At 30.6% G+C, this 25773-nt stretch overlaps 1 protein-coding gene across 1 annotated transcript in view; it reads right to left on the bottom strand.

Annotated features, from left to right (window-relative positions):
* Positions 1-251: 251 nt before the first annotated feature.
* Positions 252-25773, bottom strand: part of LOC129232715 (esterase OVCA2-like) — a gene marked incomplete at its 3' end in the record, with an annotated part of 40216 nt that continues 14694 nt past the window's right edge. The window contains exons 4-9 of the mRNA XM_054866828.1: positions 25109-25179; positions 21693-21773; positions 12817-12932; positions 6056-6134; positions 1711-1851; positions 252-376 (exon numbers count right to left, since the gene is read on the bottom strand). Coding sequence (XP_054722803.1) covers positions 252-376; positions 1711-1851; positions 6056-6134; positions 12817-12932; positions 21693-21773; positions 25109-25179 — 613 coding nt within the window. The remainder of the gene's footprint in view (positions 377-1710; positions 1852-6055; positions 6135-12816; positions 12933-21692; positions 21774-25108; positions 25180-25773) is intronic.

Here is a 25773-nt window from a genome sequence, read left to right as displayed (position 1 = left end):
AATCAAATGATAAACCAAGTGCCTGTTGTTATTACAGAGGTGTGGTAAGGTTATCATTTATTATTGATATGAACGTAAACCATTGTGTAAGCCTTACTCTATTATAACTTAAGGTTCTTTTTTATTTAATTTCAAATTTGATTTTTCAAACTCAATGTTAAATTTTTTTCAAGGCTTTGTTTTAAATATTTGTCAAAGTTTATTAAAAAAAAACAGTCTAATTTTCTTTAATTAATTTTATTTACATAATCTAAAGAATTTCTTAAAAATTGCATGTATTCACTTCGTACATTCTTGCCAGTTGGTACATAATGTCCATCCTCATGATATACTATCTGCGGCTCATGAAAACGAGAGGCTAATTCTTCACTCAGCTCTATAAAACATATTTGGAAACATTGTACAGTTTAGTTTTTAGATAAAATCATATACATTTTATTACTTACATTTCAAATACAGTATAACTTCGATTTAATGATACACAATTCAACAACTTCCTCAATTTAATCATACGCTTCACTGATCTGGTCTTGACCGCACTGAATGTCTACACTCCTCGATTTAACCATGTCCTTTAATTAACAATAACTTTTTCCAGTCTTTTGACAATCGTTAAATCGGTGTTATACTGTACATTTTTTAGCCCTCAGAAGCAATATAACTAGCTTCACACTTTGTACATAGAGGTGCATTTAGGTTTCTTTGCCAGGGTTGCAGTTTTGATAATTTTTAGAAAAATAATGTAAAATTTCATAAAAATAATTGTTTCAAAAGAAATAATTTCACACAAAAGTACCTATATAAAAGTATCACTTTTCAAGAAAATAAGTGCAGTAAAATTTTTATAGAACATTGCTTAGCAGACTCAATTAAATTTTACAGCTACAAAAGAAATTATTTCTCGAGATGTGATACATTTTATATTCAAAAAAAAGTCTGGCTCAATAATGTTTCCAACAAAATAATATTTTTCATTAAGTGTTCAAACTGTTTAGTATAGTCAACTTATACCAAATTTTTTAAAAAGTGCAATAAAATTTAGATACCAGAAAAGCTTATTTCTTTGGAACATACCCATTACGTTTATTTTCCTGTCCCCCCCCCCCCCACTGTTTAAGCAAACTAATTAATCAAAACCAAATTTATACATATAATAAAATCAGATGTTTGTATGAGTGACATGCTTTAGCAGAAAATGAGAAAGCCTAAAAACATGAAACTTTTTATACAGATAGGTTTTTGCCAATGATGTGCCTCTACTGGCAGGACTTTTGATAAAATGCATTTAGAGAAAAGGTGCTTAGTGTTTAATGTGATTTTTACAGCACTTTGAGCCAATAGAGCCTTTAATTAATTGTTGTGCTTTAATTTTATTAATTGTTTTGATAAGAGACATGAAGTGTTTTTTAAAAGACATAAGGTAAAAAAAATATATTTCAATGAATATTTCTGCACCATATAATTTAACATATTATAATCCATTTAGAGGCGTAAAGCACTTAGCCCAATTCTTATTTAAACAAAATAGACAGTGTAAAACAGCACCTGCTCCCCAATTCTCATGCTGGTTTTGAGGTAAACTGATTAACAGACTCCCTTAAAACTTTTTTTCTGTGACATAGTGCTTTTGACCTTCAAGGTACAGCTTTAAACAAACTTGAAAATTAAGAACAAAAATTAAGGTTAACTAAGCAGTTAAGCATAACTTACCTTTTGGAATGCAAGTATCATCCTTTCCCATGATATGTAAGCTTGAAACGTTAACGATATTCTCATACAAAACTTGATGGCACAGTGACACACTTTTAAATCCAGCTACTATGATTGCGAAATGAAAATCATATGAAAACTCTAAAACAAAAAGAATTAAACAATTTTTAACTAAAAGTAACTTTTTACAAAAATGTAACACTTTTTAACATTGTAAAAATATTCATTCCAAAGTTTTATTAGGAACCAAGTAAGTACATGCAAGTAATTTTTCTAATTATAATTAAAATTTTAGCAAATAACACATCGCAAACAGAAAAAAAAAAAAACCCTAAGTAACTTATACTCAAAAATATTATAAGTTTCACCTTTAAATTCAAATGAAATTCTAAGCAAAAAGGCAGCTAATTTTAGGTCAGTTTTGAGCATTATGCCTCCACACTCAATACAGATTTTTATCAAAAACAGAATGCACAAACAGCGAAACCTCTTTTTAAGTGACCAGTTTCGACTCCTGCAGAAATTAGTTCTTAAGGAAGGTGGTTACTTCATGGAGGTTACTCTAAATGAGTAAATATTATTCTTATACATATGCATTACATAATACATTGATAAAATTTTAACAAATGTCTATTTTATTCATTTGTTTACTTTTCTTTCTCTTTTTTTTTATTAGTTTTCAAACTAATATTCATTTCTTAAAAGGAATATGAAATGACTACTATTGATCGCACGCTTCTTAATTGGTTATGGAAGTGGAGCAGGATGGCATGCCATCAGAGAAGGGATGCATATAACTGCTTTCTCAAAAACAATGTGTCACTTGATACCTGTCTTATCAAGGAGGTAATCTTTCTCTGTTCAGAAAGGATTCAAACCCACCCCAAAACATATATTCTCGAAAGCCTCCTTGAAGACTTTAAAAAAAAGGGGGGGGGGGAGTTACAAGTATGATACTGCATGGGTCCTCTTAACAATGCAAGTAAAGCACTAAGTATCACTTTTGTATGATTGTATAAAGAACTGATTTGATTATAAGAAGACGGTTTTTTCTGCAAGAAGAAACTGCATTTATTTTGAGGGGGAAAGTATCTGGAGTGGTTGCTTTAATGGAATGCAGGTTAGCATTAAATTAATGGAGAAAAAAAATCAGTTCAACTACATTTTAGTCGATTGAAGAAGTGGTTGATTAAAAGAGGTGGTCAGGTGGAGAAGGTTCACTGTACTTTGTATATAACACATTTTTAAATCTCTGAAAATCAAAATTTTTAAAAATTGACTTAAATTTCATAAATGACTAGGATTGAACAACCAAGTCTTATATCTTTAAACGAGCAATTCTTGTGGGTATGTATATGTTTCTTATCTCGGAAACGGCTCTAACGATTTGGGTGAAATTTTGGATTTAATTGTAGTTTAGCATTCTAAGTTCATCGACATCAGTGTTTTTTCTGCCAAAAACGCGATTTTTAACAAAAAACAGTTTTTTTAATATAAAGTCTAATTAAGTTAAGCCTTGAAGTAAACTGTGAATTGACGCATCAGGCAGACGATTTGCAACCATAACAATGAAAATTTGTCTCTTCTCGCTTTAAAATTTTAAACTTGCTTAGGGTTGCCAGGCTTGGCTGATATTAGCCACTTTGGCTCATTTCAATCACACTTGACTAAAAACAAATTCAAAAGCACTATGCAAGTTGATGTAAGGCTTTTTTTTTTTTAAAGCAAAACTATTGCTTGACCGGTCTTGTTTTATTTTACTTATATTCTTTTTTACACATCAAATAGTTTTATATGTTCTTTTTTTTAAATCATGCATCTAAATTTTATCTTGACAAAACATATGTCTAGAGACTGTTTATGTTTTGTTAAGACAGTTGTTATCATTTGTTGGAATGGTTTGTGGATCATCAGTTTTGATGGATATCATGCTCTATGTAGCATTTTCTGGCGTAAAGTGACCAACTACACTAAAAGTACTTATTCAAGAAGAAAATCTCAATTGGGATAAAATAGAAAAATGCATTATAGTATGAAAGGAAGTATTCGGTTAAAAACAGATTTCATCATAGCAAAACTGGCTCCAAGGTCAAAATATTTTAATTACTGACAAGAAAATTGTATAACGAAAACAAATGTAACAGTTTAAAACAAAATGTTGATTTAATTACATTCAAAATCTTCTTTGTTTGATACTTAAGTGTTATAAGAAGGTCGAGTGCTTAATATTTTGTTAACTTGAAGCTTTTCAAGTATATTTGGAAAAGTATCGAACCTTAAAAAAACACGAGTTGACAAAAAAATAATTCTTTTAAAGCCGAGCGAGGCTCGGTCGTCCAGGTACTAATAAAAATGCACCAAATATTTCTTCATTTAACTCTTATATCTGGCAATTACTTGGTACACAATATACTTTTAGAAGTTCATTAAGTCTTTGCCCTTTACTTTAAAATTCAGATAAGAGTTATAACTAATGGACAAGTTACTGTAGTAAAGCACTTCAAAAAATAAAAGTAATGCGTTTAGATATTTTCTCAATTCTAATTGAAACTTACAAAGAATTTCAGATTCTAGATTAATCTTTAGAGTTTGCCAAAAACATCTAAAATTTGAAAAAGGTACAAAAATATTATCTTTGTGCAATTTTGAAAAATAATTTTACACTTCTATAGTCATGTTGACAAAATTAAAACATACGAGTATTAACTATACCTTTAACCAATGGTAATGCGAGAAAAAAAAAGAGACCATAAAGAAAATTGGCACAAGAGGTGTTGCATTAGCTAATTTCACCATACAACAGTTTCTATATGTTCACAACAACACTACTAAAAAGTACAAAATATTAAAGAATGTTATAAAAACAGATGCAATCTTTAGTAATTCAGTATAGTAAAGCAAAATTAAAATCTGCAATTTATTTACGACTTTAACATATACCAATAAGGTAAAAAGATTAAATATTCACAGCAATTAGTCCCAATTACATTAAATGTACCAATCAATGTCAAATAATATCATGTACAAGTCGCACTTCTATGAAACGGTTTCACTATGCTCTCAGACAATACAAAATTTCGAAACTTTTTGCACAACACTACTTTTAACACGTTTCATAAAATCAATTTGTTTAGAACATTTAAAAGCAAGATTACCTTACAATAATGATAAAAAGGGATTATGAGCTATAAGTTACTATGATAAAAGGTTTAAAATAAAAAACAAAAAAAATGCATAGTTTAAGAGAATTTCTTTGCAAGTAAAGATAAAAACTGTACACAATCTTTTAAAAAAAGAAATTAGAAGAATTCTATCGAATGTTAATATTATTACACGTGGGGGGAAAATTGGCGGCAAACATGAAAAGACAATATTCCATTTGACTGAAATCAATGTTTGCATGACAATTTTTAACAATTCATTTCATTGGTTTCACTTAAAATAATTTCATTTATGCGTTTCACTCAAAATTGCTCATTTATTTACAAATTCACTTTTTATTCTCTTTTCATTATAGTTATGAACTCCACATCACCCCACCTCCTATCGATGCGCTTTAGGTTTTATCGTCCAGGGGAAGTAGCGCCCCCCCCCCCTGCATGACTGGGATCTGCGGTTGGAAGTTAAATTTTTTTTGCAAACTTGCAAAAAAAATTTAATAAGCTTAACCAGTTTACCTTTAGTACAGTTTTGCCATGAACTACTAGAAAAATAACCTCAAAAGTGAACAAACAGCAATAAGAATTGCAGATATGTGTTTTGGGCTGAAAGGAACAAATTTTACTTACACAAAATGAGCTTATGCACGAAAAATCTTACAAATGACTTTTGTAAAATTTCTTTTCATACACAAGCTCTTTTTTTTTTTTTTTTTGGAAATAAAAAGGAGTGCTCTTAGTACCCTGAAACAAATTTTTCTTATTGCCATTGAAGCAAATTTTAAGGTTCTTTGTATGTAACTTTTAAAGTTTGTTCTTATTGCATTTATTATATACTTGACGGGGTCATTTGATTTTCATATGCATAGGAATAATATACTTACCATAATATAATTACTTAAGAAAGCCTGAAAATACACACATTATTAATCACGAAAACTCACAAATGCAGTAACATAAAATATGAATAGTTTAAGTGGGGTTTGAATTTTCTGGCTCATACACACAATAAATGGGAGACTACATAAAAACTATTTTTAAAAAGCAGAAAATTATTTTAATTAAAATAATTTACCAATATTAAAGACAAAAAGAAAAATATTTGTAAGCAGTAAAAATAAAACAAAGAAATGTACAAATGTTCAAATATCATACAGGAAGGCATAAAAGAACTGTTTTTTACAAACCTTTGATTTCTTTTAAACCACAAATCAGAGATGCCATCGCCGCACCCTGGCTAAATCCAAATATTCCATCAAATGGTCCCTTAAAAAAATTTAAAAATTGCTATAAAAACAATCAAGTAAATATTGCTGTTGATTTTAATAAAGAAATACAAACAAGGTTTCACTCAATTCTGACATTACTTTACATCTTTAGCAAGTTTGTATACATTAATGAGTTTTAAAATCAGATGTATCAAAATAACATTTCTTTTACCCCTGAGCAAAAAGTTGATCAGAGTTTATGAGAGAAAAGGGCAAACTATAAACGAAACTGCACAAACAGTACATTAACAATAGCAAATTTGCCAAAACATTATAAAGCAAGAAAATGAAATTAAAAGCAAGAAAATGAAATTTAAAAAAAAATCATTCACTTCATAGAGTTATTGCTCAAGCAAATAAATAATAGCTATCATTAAATATTAGCAAAAACCAGGAAATTTTGTACTTCACTAAGCAACTCACACACTGAAAAAAAGGGAAACTTTTCACGTACAAAAAGAGAGAGAGAGAGAAGAGAAGAGAAGAAAGTGGGACTTCAGTCCAGAGAAATCAAAATAAAGTTGAAAACAAAAGTAAACTTCACCTGGCTATTGCCTCAAATGTTTCTTTTTACAGTATATTTTAGGTTTTCTAATAGAAATGGCATACTGTGACAAATTTCTTCTCTAAGGTATTATTAAGTAATACAAGTTGTAGAACTTTATAAACAAAAGAAAGAACTAGTAGTTCTCCTTCACTAATCAAGACTCAAAAAAGAAGAAAACAATTTCAATATAAATTGCATTAATACCACTTATTCTATTTCTCCTTTAGTAAATAATACATCTTAGAATCAAAGCGACACAATGTGTCTAAGAAACCTTCAAGCAATTACTTACTTCAACAATTTAAAGAAAAATTAACTACAATGGAGGTGTTCAGTGTTACAGTGGATCAAGTGCATGAACGACTTTATCAGCATTAGCTCTGAATGCCTCAATTGTTTCATCTAGCATCATGAATATTGTCTTTAAAAAAATTGTGAATAAGCAGAAAACCAAATGTATATTTTTAAACCTACTCTAGTTCTTTTTCTGAATCCACTTATTAAGCTGAAAATAAAACATATCACCATAAAGACTAGGATCATTTGAAACTTTTATACAGCTTTGTAAGAGATAAGCTCATCAGCCATCTTTAAGCAAGAAAAAGCTTTTATAACCATTTGTTTAACCATATAATGTACATAGCTTCATCACTTAATGTACAAAGTCAACTTACATACTACTTCATAAAAACATCTTAAAAGATTAGAAACTTCCAAGGGGTCATTCATAAATGATGTCACACTTTGAGAGAGAAGGGGGGGTTTGTGAAATTGTGCCATGGCAGAGGTAACAAGAAATGGGACTTGTTTTTTAACAACATGCTTATGAAAATGTGCATGATACACCACAAGAGGGAGGGGGTAGGGACAGATTAAGCTGAAATGTGGCACTTTGTGACAAAGTGGGGAGGGGGTAAAATATGTTGAAAAAATATGTAACATTTATGGACACTATGGTATTCCCCCCTCCCCCACCAAAAAAAAAAAATCGATGTTTCAAGTTGCACACTCTTATATTTTCCCTTTTATGTTAAAACAAGTGTAAATAAAGTTTCATGTAATTTGAACAACCACAACCTGTGCTGGCTTGCGTCTGAAAGTGTAAACCAACACTGTGCACTAGGCCGAATTAGAATTTTTTTTTTGGAACTTTGAAATTTCATGTTGATAAAATATTACCCATATAGTATACATATACAAACACAGAAATATTTATCCAAATTAAAAAATATTTTGGTGTTCAGCAAGAAGCCTAAAAAATTATTTGATTTTTTCAAAAACTCATTTTTTTTTCTATTTATTTTTTAAAAATTACACATAAATTTAAATAAAATATTAAGTTCAAAAATTTTTGGGAAACATTTTCTAATCAACATTTGTAAATGAATAATACAAAAATTATATATTTAAAATGAAAAAAAAATCTCTATCTATGAGTACTTACTATGTGGGAGATTTTAATACTACAGGAGAGGAAAAACTCTTTTCAAATCTAATTATCTACTTCATTGTTTACATTTTTAAGCTTCATAATTTCTTAAAATTTATTTTTTTAAAAAAATATACAGAAAAAAAATCAATGTTTTGAAGAAAAACAAATTTCAGGCCTCCTGCTGGACACCTAAATAATTGTTAGTTAAAATAAATATTTTCTAGGTAAATTTGGGGCTTTAGGGGTAACCTTTTATAAACATGAAATTTCAAACTTCCAAAAAAGTGTTTTTTTCAATTCCACCTTAATTTTTGTATTATTCATTTCCAAATGTTGATTTGCAAATGTGTTTGCTAATAACACAGTGTTAATTCACACTTTTAGACACAAGTCAGCATGGGTTGCTGTTGTTCAAACTATTTGAAACATTTTTTTACAATTATTTTGACATAAAAGAAAAAATATAAGAGGGTGTGCAACTTGAAACATTGACTTTTGTTTTTTTGGGGACATCCTAATGGACACACCTCAAGAAGATTTTTAAAGATTAATTTTACAAATACAAATGTGACGACCAGCAATAGGCACTGGGTCCAGCTAGGCTGGTCCCAGTCAGCTTATAAGTCGCAAATGAAGATCAATGACCATCTTAAAGCTATCCACTCCCCCTTCTCATTGCCTCCTCTTCTGGAAAGCTGTTTCAAGTGCCCAGGACCCTACTAAAGTAGTAGTTTTTCCCAATTTCCAGGTTAGTCTGAAACTTGAACAGCTTAAAACAATAACCCCTCGTCCTGCTTTCCATGCAAAAATTTAATTCATTAACATCTTTCATTTTGATAAATTTAAACAATTGAATCATGTCCCTCTGACTCTCCTTTGCTCCAGACTAAACATATTAAGCCATTTAAGCCAAGTATCATAATCTAAAGCTGAAAGTTCCCTTACTAGTCTAGTTACCCTTCTTTGAACCCTTTCCAATACAGAAATATCTTTCCTCAGATAAGGCGACCAAAATTGAACAGCATACTCCAAATGAGGTCTTACTAAACTCCTATATAAAGGCAGAAGAACCTTATTAGAAATTTGAAAAAAAAAAAAAAAAGACAGATAAATAAAAATTTTAAAAAAGGCGAGTTTTGAACTGACATTTAAGAAAGAGAAATCAATCGAAATGGTCTGACATGCATTGGCTGAAATTTAAATTCATGAGTTCTCATTTATTTTTTGTTTGTTGAAATGAGGCCTTTCTGCAGCACATTTGCCAATTAAAAAGAATTTATTAGGTTGTTATAAGGTTTTTTAAGGTTATTTTACTCTATCTGATAGCATAGCAGAGAGCACGCTCTAGTTAGAAGATAAACTTGAATTTTACTATATATATTAACATTAATTAATTTAACATTGTTGAAAAATATAAGTCAAAGCCCTCAAAGTTATGTGATATCCCTAATGCACTAGAAATAAAAGTGGGAAGAATTTCAAAATGAAAAAAAAAAGGAAACATTTTCAAAAACTTGTAAATAAATATAGAGCCCAACCTGTGCATTTCCAGACGAGCTTATCTCGGTCATTCTTCAAAAAGTGTAACTTTTCTGTCACATGCCTTTTACAGTAGAAACGTTAAGGAACAATTCATTTGACAATGATTTTTAATTTCATCAAAAATATATCTATTTAAATCTGTCAACAGTTCTTTAATTTTATTTTAGTAACTTTTTGGTTCACAACGTGTGAATTCTCACCTTTGTGGCATATTACACACCTTGTGTGACTGTTTATGTTGCTTAATGGCTTGTTTAATTAAAAGTATATACTTCTTTATTATTCCTTTCACAAGTGTCTCAAATACTAATTGTTTAAGTATATTTAATTTTTAATATTGTGTTTTAGTTCATTTTAGTAGGACAAGGAGTCATGTCACACAATAAATTCTCACCTCCCTTACTTAAAAACAAAATGTCATTCCTCATTAACACGTGGCAGTAATGACATCAAATTTTATTTTCCATGATACAAAGGAGTCCCCTTGTTTATTTTCAGCAATAGTTGAAGTTGTGAGATTTTTGTCAAAAAAGAAGAAGATAGATTTTGACTTCTCACCTCTGTGAACTTGAATTTCAGGGATGTAAACTAATATAAAACGAGCTGATGTGTGCATCACATGACTTCCTTTTACACCAATTCAATGTTATTTCCCCATTATTTTGAATTTTAATGTGATTCAATTGTCAACTCTCTAAATATCACCAACAATGGAAAAATTAAAATCAGATTTAGAAAAAAAATCGCCAAATTTGTCGCTAAGTTGGCGACCAAAAGACTGACGATATATCGTCAAGTGTCTGCCAAGCTATAACACCACTAGAGTTTGCATCCAAATTAACAACGATCTCCCTCCCCTCCCCCCCCCCAAAATGTGCAAAAGACAACTTTAGAAACACCCGAATGCAACCAAAAGGGGAGGTGCACAACTAGATCCCACTAGGACTCCAGGTACCAAATTTCAACTTTCTAGGACATACCGTTCTTGAGTTATGCGACATACATACCCACATACAGACGTAATGAGAAAACTCGTAATTAACTCGAAAATCATCGAAACGGATAGTTGGGGCATCTATATGTTCTTAGGTATATGTGCATGTGTGGTCGGGTTGAAAAAAAAATTCAACCTTCATTCGGGTGTGAGCAAAATGGAAATTAAGGTCGATTTTTGGGTGAAAATTTTTTTGCGAATGCAATACTTCCTTTTTTGTAAAAGGAAGTAAAAAGAAGTGAACATGTTTTCATATGCTTAACATTTGCAGATTGTAGCAACAAAGTAAAAAAAAAAATCCTTGAAAAATGTATCTATTAGGCCTATATTAATGGAAAATTCCTCACCTTTGTGAATCTCACTTCTGTGACAGACCTTATCAATGTCATTAGTTCTGAGGTGAAAATAAATGATGGAGGGGGAATATAAATGTAATGAGCATTCTACCAAAATTATAAATTGCCAGTATATCTTCAAATTTACTAAATACTATTTTTTAACATATATTTTGAAACTATTAATTAAGCAAAACTTTAATTATGAGAGTTTAAAATTATATACCCACTAATCATTAAAATAGACGATTGTTTACACCAATTAATAAAATTACAACTTTGATATTAAATTGGTTTTGATTTTTAAACATTAAATTTTTTTTTAATTTTTTTTTTATTTCTGCGAACAAGGCATTTCTAAATGTTTTTTATTTATAAGTAAAATAATTGGAACTTATAGCTGAGCAATTGTTTGTATTTACTTCTAGTAGGTAAACTTTCATGTAAGAATTCCAAAAAAAGAAAACAAAATGTTTCGAAATTGAAAAATAATTGCATTTAAATGTTACATTTTTTTCTGGAGAATGACCCATCTGTGGAGCATTTCCTCGGGGAAACACCTGGTTGCCACCAATAATCAATTTTAATTTCCCATTATTTATCTTATGTATCAACATATTTTTTAAATAATATTTTCAGAAGTATGCCCAGTTAATAAAAGTCGATAAAAATAATTTTATACATGCTCTCATTCGATAAATCAAGTTCCAAAGGAAATTTGCTTTTATTGCAATTTATGAGAAATTTTTTACCAAGTTTTTGCATTAAAATATTTTGAGTTTGATAGAAAACAAAAAAATATCGTTTCCTTTTTTTTTTTTTTGTTACATTAAAACCTTTATATTTCTAAATGATAAGTTCTGTATCTTAGAGCCAGACTAACGTTAGTCACACAATCACTACTTTACAGAATAGAGGGAAAACAGGTTTGTCTATCACATGCAAAGGATGAGACTCTTGCTCTTCTAGCACTGGTAAAAAATTACAAAGGTTTCTTTTAGAATCACTCGCATGGCTCGATGCGGAATAGGATTCTACATACAATGCACTAATAAACAAAAAATCAATTTTTGGACTTAGGTCAGCCTGGTTCTGAGGTACAGAATTAAGACTAGATGTATACAACTTGCATTGGTCAAAAGGAATTTTTGATAGTATTGATTTTCAAGAATTTTTAAGTGTGAAAACACTGACATAGAAGATAGAGGTCAACTCAATGAAATTTCCACCTCTATCTTTAGAGGAGTTATCTCTTTCAAGGGGATGTACTAAAGTGAAGTTTCACTTTATTCTAAAGCTAGACACAGAAACAACAACAGCATTAAGGTTAATGAATCTCAAAACTTACATTTAAGCCACCCATTATAAATTTATTGCAAATATTAAATTTCTTTTAGATATCATCTTTTCTTCTCATCCCCCCCCCCCTCATCATGAATATATACTGTCCGACCACCATGGGAAAAGCCAACGTCGAAATGTTTGCGCCTGTCTACTGCTATAGTAACGAGGTGCGTCTTATTTTTCCAAGGGAAGCTTAATGTTGGAAAAACCCGTACGACTGCACAAAGGCGAGCAGACAACTGGCAAAATGGCGCCAAAAAGCCTTCTTGCTAACCCTTGCAGAAAATGAATGAAGTCCGTTTCTATGGCAGTAGATGGGCTCAGACTTGACGGCAGGAGCTTTTCTCGTGAAAGACAAACAGTACATGACACAATATAACAGTGATACACCCAAAAATACATTTTTTAATAAATGCACTGCAATCAAAACAAATAAAGCACTAGAAGTTGAAATGGAAAAGGAAATATAAATTTATGTACATATACCTCTGTTTCAAATGCTTTCTTAATACAAGCTACTGATTCATCAAAACCTTGTGCTATTTCTGTTGGAGTTTTTGCATTAAATTTGAAATCTTCAGTTGCAAACCACCAAGCTCTCCCTGAAAAAGTTAAAAATGGTTGATATATGCTACACTGAAGGATATATACAATACAGCATACTAAAAATGCAAAATATAGCAAACTTGCTTTATAAAACCTCACTGGAGCAACTAACATTTGACAAGAAAGCTGCTCCAACTTATTTCAGAGCATTTCAAAAGACCATTATATATTAGATACATGCTTCACATTAAAAATGCATGCTAAAAATTATATCCAGCAAAGCGGTTCCTGGTCATTTTTGAATTTTTATAACAAGAGTTTCAGGAGAAAATATGAGATGAAAGTAAATTTGTTGATTTTTTTTTTCTGAATTCATTTGCTAGATAATATCGAAAAGTACATACGCAGACTGTCTGCAGATGTATTTGCTGCTGTGTAGATGCATTTGCTGCAGATATGTGCTTCGCCTGATAATTATTAATAAAAGGCAAAGCTTAATTAATGATAAAAGTTCATTTCTTATTTTCATAGATATATTATTGAAAGTAAAAGTCATTATCAGACAAAAAATTTTATCTACTCACTGTAAATTGTTTTTCTTACTGCAGATAATTTTGAGATGTGTGCAAATATTTTATGTTTTTATCTTACCATTTGAATTACAAGTATGATAGAATTAAATTTATGCTATGACCAACAATTACTTAGTACTAAAGGGCATAAGCTATTGATATTATATATCTTTTACAATGAAAGAATTCAAAAATTTTATGTAAATCTCAATATTTCTTAATAATAGATGAGAGTCATATGGATTAAGCATGTTTACACAAACAAAACACATTTCTGAAATTCCATTTCATTGGAATAACCTCATTGCAGATGTAAATTCAAAGATATCATTTTTGCTCAATTTCATCTCAAATCATCTACTTATCACAAACTAAGTGACAGATAGATATGCATTAAAATTTTCCCCTCAAGCAAACATCATTCTATCCAAGTAACAAGCTAAATAGATAATTATTATATTTAACATAATGTAGTGAAATACCAAATATAGTGATGAACTTACACAAACATGTTCCCAATTCTGTTTTTCAATTGGGAATAATAAACTTTTGCAAACAAACGCTACATATAAATAAATAACTTGTTTCACTTTATATCCAGAATTTAAGCAGATGATAAGGAAGTTTTTGTTGTTGCTGTTGTTGTCTTGTGACAGCTAGGCTAGCACAAGATTTTAGATCAAGACAATTGATTTTTTTATTACTCTTTGTTATTGAACTTTGTTATTGCTTTCAATGTATAAAGGTGAACTTCCCTTAGTTGCTAAATTGATGAACAACATAAAATGCAGCATTTCTCTTCAAGGAGCATAGAAAATTGAAAGTTCTATGCCATAAAAATGTTTATATTTCAAGGCCCTTAACTTCAAACTACTAAAACCTAATGAGACAGTCCTCCTATTGTTATGAAAAAAGCTACATAACAATGATAAACTCACATAAACATTTAATAACAGTTTTTAAAACATACTGGTCAAAGTGCAGATAGGCTCCAGTATTGTATAGTAAGGTGTAGTTTTAAGTATATGGTACAGAATCAGAAAAGAGAATTAGAGCAAATACCAGCCAATAACATTGATAACATTGACAGGAATACTAAGAGGTTTTTAGCTTACACTAATTCTGGGAAAGTTCAAAGTATGCAGATTGGGTCACTGGTCGATGAGAAAGGAAATTTAATTCAAAACTATAGGGATATTGCAAATGTTCTAAATAGCATTTTTTCCAGTGTTTTTTAAGAGTCATTTTTTTTTTAAGCTGGACACTTTTGATAGTTGATGTCTTCAATTTTTGTAAAAATTTCAGGATGTGTTAGTGGTACTATGATAAGAAAAAGGGAGGTTTCTTAAAAAAAAAAATATTTGTTTGTCCTTGAGTAGGGGTCAAAGCTTAAGGTCATGGAAAAAAAGAGCTAAATATATCATCGCTTTGCTTCAAAAGCAATGAGTGAACCAAGCCAATTCTTTTAAATAAGGATACTGCTTGATACTAGGTACATTCTAAAATAAATATTTTGGTGACTTACTCATGGCTTTGAGGGCATAAGTCAATTGAAAATATAATTTTTAAAACTTTTTTTGCCTTGTTTGGGCCCGGATATCTGCTAAAGCCATGATTAACCCTCAGAAATAAGTATAGGATTAAGTACTCAGCACAGTATATTACTAAGAAAAATATAAAGTAACGTTCTTTTCTCTTGGCTTTAGTAGTTAAACGCTCCCAAAGTCTATGATTTTTTTAAAATGGCCAAGTTTAGAGTTCAATAACTCTGATCGCGACATGTCAACAACTTTGGGACACAGCTGTAGATATAGTCCGAGTGGTGTAGTTTAAGGTCCAGGTTAGAAATCCATGGCAACTAATCATCTTTTTTAATTATACAGTCTCAAAGTTGATAATTTGAAAAAACAAGAATCAAAGTTTTAGGTCAATTACTCTATAACGCCCGAGTTAATAACTTTGAGCAAGAGCTGTAATTATGCTCTACATGGTGCATTTTTAGAGGCATGTCAGAAAACCATGAAATCTAATCACCTTACTTAATTAAACGGTCTCAAAAATGATGATTTCAGTATCAAAGAGCGTTTTTTCACGAGTATATGAAAAGCTACACCGATCTTCCCTCCTCCCGGAAAAAAAATTACAATACCGTAAACGTGGGCTTCTTTGGCCTACATTTTGGAATTTTCCTCATCTTTTTTCACACAATAACTTTGTAACTATTCATATTTTCAAGTTGTGAAAACCTTTTTTGCACATCTGGAGTTCTATTAATTTTATTTTTGAATACTGATCATTTTGTTTCAAAGTATTATTACCATTTTTAATTATTTTTATTTGGGCCAATGTTACCATTAGGTTTGAGTTATTTTGGCCCAAAGGGGTTTTCCCTATTTAAAATCATTGTAGAACTAGCTGAAGCCAAAGAAAGATGTGTGTGTAGGAAAAACTACTAATTTAAAAGAAAAATCCATTTTACAAGAAGTTTGAGTCACACATATTTTGTTTTAAAGAAAATTATTTTTTTTTTTTAATATCTATGCTTATCTAGTAATTTTCACAAAAATTACTGACAGAGAACAGTCATATTTTCATTAGTTTTTGGAGGTTGAATAATTTTATCAAGGTAACACCATTCGTAAAACAAAGGATCCTAAATTTTTGGTCATTTCCAAAACTTTTTGCTGCGATCTATACTCTCAACATTAGTTCCTACTTCTCTCACATGAACAGATCTATCTCTGGAAACCTGAGCTAATTTCATCTTACGATAACAAAATTCCGCAAACTTTCCAACAAACTAAACAAAATTTTTAAGAAGTAAATGCAACTAGATCAACATTTTTTAAATCTGCAACAACTTTAAGCTCTTCTTTATATTTTATAATAGAAGCCATGTAACTGAGCCCTGAGGATTTGAGTCTATAATCGCTCTCTTAATCTGTTGCTGAAAAATTCCTCGTTTTTTCTTGTGATTTTCCTGTTTATACAGTTGAACCTCCATATAGCGAACTTCCACATCTCGAAATTTTCTATATATCGAAATCCCAGCAAATTTCTATGTTCATTACACAGAAAAATTTTTTCTACATATCGAAAAAATCTCTATATATCTTTTTTTTTTTTGAGACATTCATAGATTTTTTTTCCACTTTAGACTTTGTCTCATGAAAAATAAAGGTTAGGGGAGACAATTATGTTCACTAAAGGTTGCTACGAAACTCAAGGAATCTGGGGTTGAGGGGTGTGTAGATAGGTTGTTGTTTCATTCTGGAATTCTTAAATTCCCCCAAGTTTATTTCAAATGTCTTAGTTGTAACCACTAACATTGTATAATCAGTTTTAAGTCATTCCTTTTGTCTGTTGATTATTATTCCCAGTCGTTTTAGCTTCAGTAAAAATCATTCAAGTTAAGTAGATTGATTTTTTACTTTTCTCTCGATTACATTGTCAAAACGAAAATTCCCTAATTTTGCGGATCAAGTTGAATTGTCGAAGAATGAAGATGTATGAATGTGCAAAAATGTCATTTCTGTTACTTTTATTAATTATTAACTTTCATTTAATCCGACGCTCAGATAAATTAGAAATTAGGTTTATACACGAAAATAAGCTTTAATGTCAATGTTTTAGGAGGTTTATAGGATAAAATAAGATGGTTTCTATGAATCGAAATTTCTATTTATGAAATTTTTTTCCGGCAATTTGCTACTTCGATATATGGAGGTCCGACTGTAGTTTTACTTTAATCCTTTCTTTTCTTTTCCAAATCTCTCTGACAGATTTTTTCAAGTTTTTATGCTAGGCCAAAGTAGGCCCAGTAGGTAGTAAAATTGCTTCCTGACAATTTACAGAGAACATTATCGTTTTTTCAATTTGGGCCAAAGAAGGACCCTAGGACCAAAGAAACCCAAGTTTATGGTAATATTTATAGTCTTTTTACATAAAATTACTTTTTTTTTCCTTTCTCTCATTTAAAATTTCTATCTAATAAAACATCTGATAAATAAAATTCTCAATGTTCTTAAAAGGGATTTTTAAATATTTCTTTAATGTAACTATTTTATAATCTCCAGGGGTCGATCCAGCGCGAAATTGGGGCCGCTTTGCGGCCCCTTCACAAAATTCCGCATGGCAAAAGCGACCCCTTACACAAAATTCTGCGTCGCAAAAGCGGCCCCATTCACAAAATTCCCCATCGCAAAAGCGGCCCCATTCACAAAATTCCGCGTCGTAAAAGCAGCCCCTTCACAAAAATTTATAAAAAGGCAGCCTTTTCACAATATTTTTTAACCGCAAATGTGTACGCATCTACGCGGAAGCCTACCCCTTTTCCACCTTCCCCCATCTTATCTTCTTGCCTGCTGCGTGAGGTGTTTTTGCTTGAGAGCGTCAGAGGGGGGGGGGGGCGAGAGAGGGACGCTTATGATTGGTGGCTAGCGAAAATCCAAGAAAAATAATGAGCACGTGATAAAGAATTGATTCGATGATTTTCTGCTTTTCCACGAATGCGAAATGAAGACTGACTCATTTCACGCCACGGCAAATTAATCGCCTATATTCTGTTGGTTTGATTTGCTTCAATGACCAAATACTTCTGAATTAAATATTCCTTTGAATCATTGTAACTTTCATTTGTGTCTTAGTTGCACGCATCCTTCCTTTATCCATATTATTTTGCTAAATTATGCACTTTTAATTCTCAAAAGTAGTTGCAAATTGAAACCTTGCCAGTTGCAGATCTTCTAGTTTTTTTCCTTTCTTTTTTTTTTTTTTTTAATTTTTTTGAAAATATTCTCCTGTTTTTTCAATTTGTTCCTATTTCCTTCAGTTTATTTTGAAAAAGTTTAAGGTTCATAGTTGGGGAGTTATCTTACAGAACGGACGAGCAAAATTTCTAAAAATTATTCCCGAACGAAGATTAAAAAGAACACTCGAAAATCATATATTTTCCTTTTTTAATCAATTGCATAGAAATTCGCATTGAATACTGGCGCATGCTGATGCAAATCGTATTGTATGGCAATTAAATTCTGTTAGAGTATGAGTGACTACGCGGGAAACGCCGAACAACCGATTGGCGAAATTCCCTGAAGTTTGTAGTTGATACTGTCCGTTCTCGAAAGCTCACTTGACACGATTGCATTTAATGAAAAAAAAGGTGTGATTAGGCCAGCGGTACCCACTTTTTCTCATATTCTTTAGTTTAAAGCAGCGTTTCTTGATCTTTTTTTGAATAAGAACCGGTAGAACTTCGTCAAAAAATTTCACGGACCGGTAGAAATTTTTATTTTATTTTTTTCACTAAAATAAACTAATCTGTTTTGTCTTTTTTTTTTTTAAACAAATGCCAGAAAGAAAACATTTCTACTTAAAATAAACTTACAAAAGTTAATTGTAAGATTTTTTTTAATAACTTACACACTTTAAATGTAAAAATAAGCGCAGCTAATTTGTGTAAATTTTCATAAGCGAATAAATCATATAAAGAAACCACAAAACGTATGCAAAGTAATAGATATATTAATGCATAAAATATTGTATAAAATTAGGAATAAAATTAAAATAAGGAAATTTTATTTTATTGGAAACGGGTATAATTCTTCAAAGATCGGTCAAATTTTCTCGCGGACCGGTGTCTACGGAGAATTGCTGGTTTAAAATGCATCTTCCAAAGTCACGCTAGTTTGAGCGTACAGCATACAGTAAACCAAAAGAATAACGGTTTTTTTTTTTTTTTGTAGTTGAATTCCTAGATTCCTTCTTTTATTGATAAAATACAATGCCAGCTGAAAAATATCGTCGGTCATTCTATTTAATCTTGCTGTCTTCTTAAAATAAATATGAAACTTCCAGATGAGCAATTTCGGAATTTTTTAACGCATGTCCGCTAATGGTGAGCAACGGGAACAGCGCGCAAAGGAAGTTTTATTGAGTGGGATTTTATTAAAAAGTGGCGGGAATTGCGTAATCTGCAGACGATAAATTAAAAAAATGTGGTAATTGTATATTATTCCAGTTCGTTTTCTTTCTCAGTATTAATTTTTCTTTTGTAACAGATCATCTGCGATCCAGGAGCGCAGACGATATTTTTCGTAGTTAGCTTGTTCGCGCCTTCGCGTGTTTAAGAGGACATTTTTTAGGCGCATCAAAGAATAAATTGATATTCTATTCGATTATAATTTGTGTGGGAGCGGATAATGGATAATTTTAGCGGATAATGGAGCGCTGGAAATAGCAGTCGCAATAATCTCAGTTTGGAGAGATTGCTTGTTCTTTGAAAATTATTCTTCAAGAAATTAAAATATGAAACGAGGACGTCCTGCAACGGGAGGTACCTCCCGAAATTGTGCGTATTATGTTAAAAAATTTCGCTCTTCGAACGTTCGGTCCCAAAATATTGTGAATTTCTTCAAGTCAGCAATTAACAACCCCGATAAAATCGCTACCACCACTTCATCATGCAGTAACAGTAACGCAAATGTTCCCGTTTTGGAGGGCTCGGGAAATGCGGTAAAAGATAGTACATCAAATGACAGTGAGGCAGTTCGCGAAAGTATAACGATTTTTGAGCAGAAAATACTGGAAGTGAATCTGGAGCAACTTCAACTGATGATGATATTGAGATTGAGCCATCAAATAATGATTCAAGCATTGTATTTGAGAGTACAAATGGAAATAAGAAGCATGCAATAAATAAAAAGTACATTGCAAATTATGAAAAGGTGTATAGCTGGCTTTACTATAGTTATTCAACTAAGGGTTTTTTGTGCAAAATATGTTCATCTTTCATGAATGTTAGTGATTTGAACAAACCTTGAGTAAATATTGGAGTTGATATCAAGAAAAGCTGTCACCCTATAGAGTTTTAAAAAAACATGAGTGCAGCAAAAATCACAGAGAGGCTGTCAATATACAAAAATCTGGTGCAAAAGAAGGAATTCTCAAAAAAATCTGAAAGTGAAGAGACTGGATATAAAGCAAAAAAAAAAAAATAATAATAATAACAGAAAATTGATTGGTAAGTTTATTCAAATTTTGTACTTATAATCATGAAGCAGTGGGCCATTTTTGAGAATTTTGAATCTCTAGTTAGATTTTTGGGGGTAAATTTAGATGACAATGAAATGAAAAAACATTTGTTAACTTGTGGTAAGAATGCCACGTATTTATCCCACATTTCAGTTCAAAACATTTATCTTTGAAAATACCAAAATTCCGTTGTTTTCAGGAAAATCCTAAATTTTACTTTGATTACGCAATATATATTTATTATTAGTTTGTGTTGAGTTTCGAAATCCAATTCTAAAATAACTTTACTAAAAATAAAATTCTTTTATATGCTGTTTTTATATTTTTATTTATTTCGAAGATCTTGGTTTCCTTACACGCGCCATGGTAAATGAATTTTTTGCATTTTTGATGTTGACTGTACCTTGTTAAGAGGCAAACAAATAAAATTTCTTTATACATTATTTAACATCATTAAATTGCAAAGTTTTAAACGAAATACCTACTCTGTAAGAACGTCAAATGTCAAAAAATTAAACGCTGAATGCTGGTGCAGTATTATTTTGGGTTTTAATTACTTTTAAGTTTTTCAAACACATACATTCTTCTGTGTTAAGAAATATGCGATATCTTTGAGTCTGTTCATATTGTATTCATTGGGAGTTAACATTACGTTCAGCAGCATGTGCAATTTTCATTGATCTAAAAGTATTTGAGAGGGGCAAACAATAAATCTGTTGCGAGACTTTCACCTTAAGAAAGTGTGCCTTGCATATGTATATTTGTAAAAAACAATAAATGTAATGTGTGTCAAATTACGAATAAAATGTTAAGGGTCTTACTCCCCCCCTCCCCCAGCGCATTTTCTCTAGGCAGCTTTCAGGTATTCTTCAAGAACTTGCAATCACCCCTGAAACCTGTCTAGGGCTTTTCTATAACGATACGACAGCTAAAAATGCTTTTATATAATCTTTTCCAAGAAAAAAATCACAAGAAGTTCTTTTTTACAAAAATAAAAAAAATTCACAAAAATATTTTGCTTTTTCACAAAAATAAAGAAAATTCACAAAAATATTTTGCTTTTTCACAAAATGGGGACCCAAAAAATAAAACCTGGATCGACCCCTGATCTCAAAATATTCTACATACATATCATAGAAAATGTCAAATTAAACATGAAATTAGGAGATGAAATAGACTTCATTTACAAAATTTAAAAAACAAATAGCTTACCTGTGTTGGAATCCAATGAAGTTTCTTCATCATTGTCAGATTTATCTTCCAATGGTATTTCATGAGGAGCATCAATATAAACTGAGTTCATAAAAGTTTTTTTTAAAAATTACAATAAACATAAAAGAATCACACAGATGCAATTTAAATTTTGATGCATGAGCATAAAGAGGAATACTTTTATAATTCAAGATGGAGAGAAGCTTCAAAAAAAATTTTCATAAACAAAATATAAAACCTCTGAGTAAAAGAGAAAGTTAGAGACTGGTTATACCACTGACTAATACCAGTGGTGAAAATTTAATACCACTGAGAACCACTGCGAAAGTACTGAGAGTTCTGTGATGTTCATAAAAATTACCTCACTAAATTATATTCTGTATGGATTTCACGGTATTATCCATCATATTCGGGATGGATAGTAATTTCATAACTATGGTTTTTGCAAAAAGTTGTACTTTGAGGAAATATTGGATTAAAATACGGAATTACATCAGTTGACTGTATAAAGTTTCATAAGGGTAAAAGAGATGTTCCAAGAATCAACTTCTTTGAAAAAATATTTATAAAACACATACATAATATAAAATGAAGCATCAAGAAGCAAAGGGGTGTAAGTGCTAAAATTAGAAATTTGAAGATGACTAGTATAAATGGTTTGAGGTAAGAGTTGGTAATAGTAGCCTTGACAGGTTCTGCGATACAGCGCCTTATTATAAAGTCGCTTGAAATTATGATATAATTAAAAAACAGGGGATCAAACATTTATGAAATTTCATACATATATATCATATGCTACAAAGTACTTAATGAACAAATAAATTCATTAATAACTACATTAAAAAAAGGAGAATAGATTTAATAAAAATGTTCGGTGCAAAGAAAATTGGAAATAATTATAAAGTCTACGCATGTGTTTCATGAGTAATTAATGTGGGACCCTTTTTTTTCCAATGACTGCGACTCGTCTCTCGTTCATTGAATCAATCAGACCATGGAGTGCATGCAGCAATATTGTTCCAGCAGTATTTAAAAGCACTCATCAAATTGTAACTTTGAATTGAACTGTCGTCCATTTTTGTTCACATTTCGGGCTAACATTTCTTAAGGATTTTCTATTACATTCAGATCAAGGTCACAAGCTGGATTTTGAAAGCAAATCACCTAGGCTAGCTTCCAGCTAAGATTTAGTTGGTAATTCAAATGGTACCATTTGAATAGTGTTTTTATGGAGGACCTGGCAAGTTCTTTGATCAATATATATTTTGAGTTCTGATATTTTTGTTGAATAATTTTGTTATTTTCAGACAACAGGTCCAAGTCCTGATATGTGGGCATTGGATTTGTGGGAACTTAAGGTAAGATTTTTATATTGATCAGGATATTTATATTGATATAAAAAATTTGGAAAAATTCTCAATTAAGGACAGTACCAGTTGTATCTCTTGGACAACCATTTAGAGCAATGAGTCATTTTATGTTTCTGTGGTGGAAACTTCTTTGTGTTCGCAGGTGTGGAAATTTTTTTGTCAGTGTCTTCTTCATGTGACAACATTTTAAAAACTGCTATTTTAAATGTAACTATAATGAACCACTGTATAAACATTCAAGTAAATTTAAGTGACAAGGTTTAAATTTTTTTATTAATTTAAAAATTCTTTATTTTTGCAAATTAGCTCTAAAGTAGACGATGGGGCACTTGTGAACAGAATATCGAAGGGCACAAGTGAACGGTTCCCATTGCCACTCTCCTTAATATTATTATTAGTATATGATAGCGTACGTCTTAAAAAATCTGTAAATATTTATAATTATTATTTTCGTATAATCAGTTTGCAAATTTATTGTGAATTGTTATATATATTATTAAACATAAATAAATAAATATTTAATATTTTTATTCTTTAAATTTTTTTGTTACTAAATATTTGATCTACAATTTAGTATTTTATAATAATACTTACAGGAAATAAAAAGACACAAAATATTTTCATTTAATTAAAAACTGAAGTTCAAAACCATTTTAAAATACATTATCAAATAATGTATGAAGCTTAAAAGCAAAATATATATAGAATAACCTTACATATAAAAATTCTTTGTTTTCTATAGGCATATAAGTTTTTGTCTAGTATATTCAGTGATCAGAACAAGCAACGAGACTTCAGAATTTGACAGTGCTGAGATATATATTTGGGGAAAATATTTTCTAAGTGAAACAATAACTTTACAGTTGAAGCTGACACAGTATAGGTTACAAACACTTCAATGTACTTGTTATTTAGGTATATGTTTCATAGTGAAGAATTTTCCTTAAAAATTTGATGCTTCTCCTGCATTTTTTACCTGTGTTCATATGTGCCTCAGGCCTATTCGCATGTACCCCACTCTAGGGGCACATGTGAACTGCAGACGTTTTTTTAAAAATATCATAAAGTAAAGAAATATTTTTACCCCTCCCCCCACCCACAAAAAAAATGACAAAGAAAAATGTATTCAATTATGGGGGCATATATATTTTTTGAAAAATAAAGAAATGAAAAGAATTGTTCACATGTGCCCCCTTTTCCCCTATATATTTATATGTATAACATGAGATACATTTCAATAAAACTGAAAGAGTTATCACAAAAATGTACTGTATTGTCAGCGCAAAGTTGTTAGAAACAAAAACAGTACAAACATATTCAAGAAAAACAAGAAATAGAAAATGCAAAATGCCTAATTACAAATAAACAACTTGAAAAAAAAAGATAAAATGAAAAACATGAACAATGGACTGGTTCGTAGTCAGGGGGAAGACTAATTCATTTTTTTACACAAGGCCCTTTCTATTTAGCGCAAGTTTGAAGGTCACAAAAACATGCTACTTTCCCCGAGAGCATTAAGAAATGAATAAATTGAACAAATGTAACAAAATAACTAACCTGTAGAAGTGTGGTAAAAATTATTCATTTCTTAAGGCTCTGAAGAAAAGTGACATGCTTTTGGGACCTTCCCTTGGGGGAAATAGGGCCTTGTGAATAAAGGAATTGGTCTTCCCCCCTTACGACCTATCAGTATCTTATTCACGTTTTTCATTTCTCTTTCCAAGTTGTGTTTTTGTAATTTGGCACCTTGCATTTTCTATTCTTGTTTTTCTTGAATTGTGTGTGTGTATGTGTGTGTATGAATGGGTGATTTAAAATTATTTAAGTATATTATTTAGTTTTTTTCTTTTTTTAATTTAACTGTTTCCTTTTTTTTAAACAAAAACACACCTACAAAAAACTTCCATTCTACCTTTGTGACTTTGCTATTAATGGATATGAATACATATGTTCTTGGAACATTGCTTTTGAGAAGCTCATTATGCTTCATGATAAGCATTTTCAATTAAAAGCGATAAGAAGTGTCAATAAGTTCCAAGTACTGACCTAAATCTGCAACATTCTTGATGCTTTTTCGAAACCCTCCAGTCTTCTCTCGGAAGGACTTGGCATTCTGCCTGAATTGTTGAAAAATATTCAAAACATAATTTTAATTATATGCATGTAATTTTTAACACAGAAGCATTGTAAAACAAAGACAGAGCATGTAATACCTAAAAGTTTTGACAAGAAACCATAGAAAACGTTTAGCTAAAAAGAACGTACATATATTCTCAGAAACCACATATATTTACATTCTATTTAAAATAAAACAGTAATAATGAATGAAAATTGAGAACAAAAAATCATACATTCATTGTGATGAATTCAATTTTTAATATAGTAACAAAATGTTGAAGAAATAAAAGCTGAAATCTATAAGTGGTCCAGAATAATCACTAAATTGAAAACATATTACAAACTAAATTTTAAAAAAATAAGTATCATTTCTATCTTTTTTTCTTCAAACTAACCTTTTAAGTGAATTGAAATGACAGGAAAGTAGAGGGTGGAAAGTAAGACAGCATTTAATGTTACAATGTAAAGATTAAAGAAAAAGTATAAGAGTGTAGGAGAAATAGAACTCGACACTTGAGAAAAAAATATTTACAAAATTACTGTTACGGAAATGTATGACAGCTTTAGATTCATAAGATACGAAACACACAGTG

Source organism: Uloborus diversus, unplaced genomic scaffold, assembly GCF_026930045.1.
Source record: "Uloborus diversus isolate 005 unplaced genomic scaffold, Udiv.v.3.1 scaffold_1315, whole genome shotgun sequence".
NCBI classification, from domain to species: domain Eukaryota; kingdom Metazoa; phylum Arthropoda; class Arachnida; order Araneae; family Uloboridae; genus Uloborus; species Uloborus diversus.
Note: the sequence above shows the minus strand (reverse complement) of the source record. Positions and strands in the feature narration are given on the sequence as shown.